The sequence below is a fragment of the Merops nubicus genome, unplaced genomic scaffold, assembly GCF_000691845.1.
Source record: "Merops nubicus isolate BGI_N331 unplaced genomic scaffold, ASM69184v1 scaffold11665, whole genome shotgun sequence".
Classification (NCBI taxonomy): Eukaryota; Metazoa; Chordata; class Aves; order Coraciiformes; family Meropidae; genus Merops; species Merops nubicus.
Genome location: NW_008608049.1, coordinates 1 through 7,017, shown reverse-complemented (window position 1 = coordinate 7,017; position 7,017 = coordinate 1). Strand labels below are relative to the sequence as shown.

Genomic DNA, 7,017 nt, shown 5'->3' with positions numbered 1-7,017 from the left:
TCAGAAGAGACACTTGGAACACAAGCTTTGGTACTCTTAGTCATTTTGCAGGACACATGGCCTCAGTAGAGATGAGGAAAAAGATGACGCAGTTATGTTGTGCAACAGTTTGTTACATTAGTGCATGTACTGCCTCTGCTGCTGTTAATGATGAGACAGAAGGATCACTTCTTAATCACTTCAGACTTCATTGCTCCTTGGTATATCTGCTTCTACAAGTAATTGTGCTGCTCATGGCATAGCAAATTATACACTTCATAATGGTAATGATACAATGGTTTCCTGGCTCCATCCTCCTTTTTTACATCGAAGGCCAAACATTGCTTATTTTTATTGACATGGCTCTTAGCACATTAGAGACCACCAGATCTTGTCCTGCTTTTCTCCTTATATTCTCTGAAGGAAGGGGGTGAAACAATGTCTGTAGATGGCAATTAGAGTTACAATAAACCTAAGCCATTCCATGTTTTGTTCATACAATCCTAGTTTTAGACTAGTCTCTCCTTTTTAAAATTAAAATGTAACTGATTTTTTAAAAATTCTCTAACATAGAATTGGCTAATGTTATGAACCAATTTTACTGGCCTGTCATATGTTTGAGTGCTGTGAATGGAAAGAAGGGGAGAAAGAAAGATTGATTAAAATTGTTCCTCTGAAAAAAGTTCCCTCTGTGCAAGAAATCTGACTGTCTGGGAAAGGTACAGGGCTTAAATATGCCTAATTTAATTCTGCAAGCATGCTTTTAGATTGCAATGCAAGAAACTTTATTTTGACATTAATTGCATAAATACATTTAAAATACTGTAGTTGCAGATTAGTACATTCTTAACAGATTTAATGTAATAAAATCCAAAAATGTTAGTTTAAGATTGCAATACTCTTGTTTTCTCACATGTAAATTATTTTGATTCAACAAAATTGAATGTTTTATTGAATGACTGGAAAATTAGAAGGAAGGCTTGTTTTGTCCTTCCAAAAGACAACCTAAATTATACTTATGCATACGATTTTTTTATCTGCTTCATGCACTAGCTTTGATATGGTTCAAAGTGCAAGCCAGACCAGCAGTTTGCAAGATACTTCCTACAAACCAGCAATATAAATAGTGAGGTCTTTCAGAGTCTTCCGAGTCTGATTTTTCTATAATAATTCAGATTTGTTTATTTGTTTTAAAGTGTTTTATCGTCTCTTTCTGCTTTTATCTTGTATATACAGAACTGATTTTTTTGGCCTGTTTCTCCCTTTAATTTTGCTCAATGCTTTTTTTCATTTTTAAATTGTATATTCCTCTCCTCATAACACATAATCAGTCCACTAATCTCTCAAAAATTTTTCTTACTAGCCATTTCTAATTCCTACTCAGTTGAGTATATCTTACACTGATTAAAGAATTAAGATTTCAGGCAAACTGCAGATTGTGGAAGCAGCCCCATATTTTATAAACTCAGCATTCAGATATCTGTTTCAATATTGAACTTTGGAATAAACCGTAAAAATTAAGATGAATTTCTATGTGGATTTATGTCAAAATAGTTTTTTGAGGTATTTAAATATAATGAATATCTAGCAACTATAAATAAATAATATGTGGTGGGGCAGAAAGAAAGGGATTCGTTTCAGACATCAGTGGAAAACTTGATAAATTATGTTGATTCAAAGATATGAAGGTAATCACTGAAGATGACATAATAATTGCAAGTATATTATTTACTTAAAAGAATGAGTACAGTATCTGAACAGAGCTGCTAAAACAAGACTCTTTTTCTATGTATTCCATAGGAGCAAACCATCCAGCTGAGTAATTCCTGAAGTTTGATGTTCTGCAGTATTAGCTGATGATTAACTGAATCTGACTGGGTGTAAATTTTGCATGGGTCTGATTTCAATCAGTATGCTTTACAGTCAGATGAAGAAGAGAGTACAGTTTTTATTGTGGGATTTGACAACACATTAAAATAGAGGTATTGGAATACATTATCCAGATATCCCACCAGCTCTAAGTTATTTTAATTGTTTTTTTTTTCTTTTATTTTTAGAGTTATTTCAATAAAGAATTATCATCCGAAGATAAGAATTATCACCCAGATGTTGCAGTATCACAATAAGGTAATATGATGACCAACAGTGTCTCTCCCCTGAGTATTTTTGCTCCTCTGCATTCACTCATTCACAATTTTTCTAGTTAAACTAAGAATAAACATTTTTCTTTCTGAAGAAAAAAATCCTTAAGGGAACTTATCAGAAAATGGGCCTTATCAAAATCCTGACATTTATTAATTGCCTAGGAAGTAAATCTGAAAGCTGTGGTGTCCATAGTTGCTATTGATTCCAGATGAACTTTTAATTGCTCAGCTTCTGTAAGTTTTGCTCGGCTTATTACACTAGAGATACCCAAGATAAATGAGTTGCCTTTAGACAAGTCATCTGAAGTCAGTTCTTTGTTGATACTTTTAAAAAAATGCATAGAATTATTTCTTTATTGAAGATTTATTATGATTTTTTGGTTCTTGCATGTCGCTGTAGACCTGAAATTGCCAAGTAGCAGGTACAAAGTAAATAAAATTAAATAAAATTTTTTTTAATAGAGAACATTGTTCAGTTGTGGAATTTGTTGCTAACGATACTGTGGAGATGAAAATTACAAATCCACTTTGGAAAGGTATTTGGCAAATTTTTGTTGGTAAATCTGTGGTCTTGAAATACAATTAAGTCAATTCACGCAGTCCTGAGATGAAGGAGTCCATAAATTGCTGAGTAACAGGGCTAGGAAGAAGGGCTATGTGTCAGAGGACAGAGTAGTAATATGTGACCTGATGCTTTTATAATTTCTAAAAGCATCAGCCACTGCCCAGTGTTGTTGAAGAAGCTCGGCTGGGTAGACCTCCATTCAGTGAAACACACAAAAATCCTGGTACCTAGGAAGTGTGACTGCTAACAACTCCTGATACTTGTAAACTTTGGCTAGAATAAGAGCAGTTACTGTTGCTTGTGATGTCTTCTTCATGTACATGAATGGAATTAGCTTGTGTTTTTGTAGAATAAAAGTAAAGTGTTTTCTGCTTTAAACAGGTTCAGAGGAGAAGATCTTTTAAATGCTGTATTTTTCCCTTGTTTTTTTTTCCCTTGAATTGTATTTTTCCAATGAATGTGTCTTCAAGAATAGCTGTTACCAAAGTACTGAACTTATGAAGAGAAACAAGCAAGAAGTCCTCTGTTTCCTTCTGTCTATGAAAATGTATAAGGCAGATGGAAGAGAGAATCAACAGTTATGCCAGTAACTGAATAACATTAATAACTGACTGACCAGTGTCTATACTGGAAGTGTGTCTTGATTGTCTTTATTTGCTTTAAATATTTTGTTTATTCTTTCCTTACAAATAGAAGTCTTAGAAAAAAGTTTGGATTTTCACTAAGTGAAGTGCTATCCTTCTGGGTGGAAGGAATGAAATAGAAAAGACTGAAGATGTTGTATACCTTATTAAACAACAATGTCTTATTAAGGTTGCAGTTTCACATGATTTGTAATCTAAGTTATATTAGATTCATATATATTATGTATGTTCCTTATTGGTCAGAGAGTAGCTCAAGTGCTGTAAAAGGAATATACAGGAAGGAAGGAAAACTTTACAACACTCTTGTGGTTTGTTCCAGTGTGAGGATGGGCCTGGCAGTGTCACAGCCAGAATAATGCTTGAGAACTCTAAGGTTTTCTCTGTAATAAGATTGGAACATTTCTTAGCAGAGAATTAAACTCTCAAACACTTGAGGTGCTTCTGCCTACTCAGAAAAAGTCAAGATAGTAATAAAGAAAAAAATTCACTGCTATCTCCTTCAATACTGTACTGTATTTGAGGAGGTATTTTTGGTTCTTCACCTACTGGATTTTTTGTTTGTTTGTTTTCCAGGCCCATCTGCTAAATATCCCAAGCTGGAACTGGAAAGAAGGGGATGATGCAATCTGTCTTGCTGAGCTCAAGCTGGGCTTCATCGCCCAGAGCTGCCTGGCACCAGGCCTTTCAACAATGTTAGCCAACCTCTTCTCTATGAGGTCATTCATAAAGGTAATGTCTTGTCTCATTAGAATGTATTAGTCTGCAATTCAGTTTGTCAGAGTGTTGAATAGAGAACACCACTGAAGTATGAGAGAGTTAGGAACATGGTAACAGATTTTCAAGATGGAGAACTCCACCACATGCTTCCATACAAAAGTTCTCTGCTGCAAATTTGGCTATAAGACAAGTTCTGTCAAATAATGTTTTTACTTTTATTTAGTGTTTGGCCTTTAAATGCTTTTTCAAAGCATCACCCGTTTCTAGGGAGGTGTTTCTGGTGGTTTTTGTTTTGCTTTGTTTTAGACAAACCGCATGGTTGTCTATGAAAAAAGCCCCTACTGCTAAAAAAAAATAAAGTCCCAAAATACTTATTAAGGTATTCTTTGGAGACAGCCGACACCTGTGACACAAAGATATTCCAGACTATTACATAAAGTCAAATGAATTCCAGTTTTCAATATTACTGAGGCAACTTGTTCCATGAACTTGCTTTTGCCATCAGAAGTAGACAAAAAACTTCTGCTCAACTTCTGCCTTCCCAAAATCAGAAGGGATCAATTTCCTTTTGAGGACATCTAAATAAATGCGTATCTTCAGAAGCTCAATCTTAATTCAGATTATTTAAATAATTGAGTTATTACTCAATTTAAACTTGCAGTGAGCAAAGGAGAAATTCAGAAAGTGATAAAGTGTACAAGTGTCTGACTGTGGGGGAACTGTGCTAGACATTCACATGCTTATGGCCTGGATTTGTAATTAAGATGTTGACAAGTCAAAAACTACAAATGTAAAGGTAGCCTTTTTCCAGAAAACCACCATATATATATATGCACCTATAACCACTTATACTATTATCTTACGCATCTTTGATCCTGTATTTTCTTATTTTATAAAATATTCCTAGAATTATTTAAGTACAGTGACAGACTGGACTAGCTCACTGATGAACACTTTTAAGCTGAAGACTCAGCTTTGCAAGGCAGTACTCAGATTATATCTTACTATTTTTATATACTCAGAATAACCATGAGAATAGCAGTAAATTTGACTTGGAGGAAGCTATCAATGTCAGTTTTGCTCTTGTATCTGGGATTATATACAGTTATAAAAAGAATGATGTGCAGACATAGGTTAACTTGTGTTGCTTCAGATGTCAGTGAGAGAAAAAAGTGCCATAAAATAATGCATCTGGAGAATGCAAGACTCTGTTAGTACTGGTTAAAAAGGTGTGTGTCACTTAACTAAGAATGAATTTTACAGGCAAGTAAAATGCATATCATTGTTTCCAAAGATCTTTGAGTATATTAAAAACAAAATCAAAATAAACATGGAGAACTGAGACCCGTTTCTTCATGAGAATCCAACTTGATTGGTAACAACAAAAAAGGTTTTTTGTCTGTGTTTAGCTGAAAGGATGTTCATGTTTTTATAGCACAGACTGTTAGCATTGTATTAATAACAGAACTGGGACACTTTATTACTTGCATAGTCTTAAGAATGATGAAAATACTGTACTGTACTGCAAATTCTGTATTGTTTGGATTAGCAAAAGTGTACCACAAGTCCACCCGTATGAAAAACATTGCAGAAGGTAAGTAAATGGAATAAAAGGCAGCCCAGGTCAGATTTTGTCCCTGTATACAATGATATAAGCCAATATGTGTTAGTATTGTTGCGTAAATTAATAAAATGTGCCATGTGGTCCTTCAGTGTAACACAAGTCCACAAAACAAATTAATTTGTCTTTACTCCATTGCTGAGACAGTGCACCCCTATTACAGATTTGAAAAATTATCTAGAGCAATCTCAATTCTCCTGTAAGCTATTTTGGGAGCAGTAATGTTCTGTGTGCTCTTTGGACAGCTGTTGCTCGTGCCCACAAGTACGCAATGCTTGCGTCTCCCCCTACATTCCTTTCTAGTTCAGGCTGGTAGAGAGACAACGCCACACAGATTTACATCAGTCAGGTGCTTACAGGCACTGATGGAACACGTCAACTGGTTTGCTTTTTGGTTTTGGCTTGTTTTAAAGTAAGACTGTTTTACAGTAAGAGAATAGGGTATGCACAGTGAATTCCTTTAAATTAAGAACTTTAAAAGAGAGTTGGGGAGGGAATGCAACTTGTCAGTTTCTTGTGAAGTTCTTCAGGAGGCTGCTTAATAAACTGATTACCTGATCCTCCTTACAGGATTGAGGCTAAAGAATTAGGTATCATAATATTTCAGGAATACTCTCTCTGCTTTGACCTACTAAAAGGCTCTTCTTTAGTGTGAACAATGAAAAAGTGTATGTATCTCTCATTCGAAATTAGAGTCTTAATTAGTATACTTGTTTTTTTTATAAAACATACTCTTTTATGCCAGTTTTAAAGAAACATTCTTGCAGAAAAAGAATGATAGGAACAGTTGGCTGGGGTTGTAAAATTTTTATACCAGTAAGGATACTTGTTAGTTCTGATTTAAGCAGACAATGGAGTTGAGTAAAGACATAGTTGATAAATTATATTGCTTAAGGAAATTCAATTATAAGACTGTAAATCTAAGAAACTTCACTCTTTGCTAGGAATGTATGAACAGCTTTCAGCCAATTACTTGTCTGTCATATTTTGGTATCCATATCTAAAGGCAAAATAAAACCAGACAGTCACACAAGGAATTTATGTGGACAGAAAGGGCACAATAGATGAACGTGAGAAAGTGTTTAAAATACATTTCTTTCAATGTACAACTTATTTTCAACTACCAATAAAGAATATTCTGTTTTATAATTTCTTACACAAGAAATTATAAAGAAGTTCTTATTCTTTTATAATTTCTGTTAAAATAATTTCTTTTTATTCTCATCTGTGTTGTTAGGAATATACCCATAATGCTGTGCAGAAGAGAATTGTAAAAGTAAACTTCAGGAATCATAGAATGTCTGGGCTGGAAGGGACCTCCAAAGGTCATCTAGTCCAACTCCCCCC

At 34.4% G+C, this 7,017-nt stretch overlaps 1 protein-coding gene across 1 annotated transcript in view; it reads left to right on the top strand.

Annotated features, from left to right (window-relative positions):
* The window catches only part of LOC103772818 (calcium-activated potassium channel subunit alpha-1), a gene marked incomplete at both ends in the record, with an annotated part of 117,435 nt that extends 113,374 nt beyond the window's left edge, over positions 1-4,061 (top strand). The window contains 2 exons of the mRNA XM_008940161.1: positions 2,037-2,106; positions 3,906-4,061. Of these exons, the coding sequence (XP_008938409.1) occupies positions 2,037-2,106; positions 3,906-4,061 (226 nt within the window). The remainder of the gene's footprint in view (positions 1-2,036; positions 2,107-3,905) is intronic.
* Between the last annotated feature and the right edge of the window lie 2,956 nt (positions 4,062-7,017).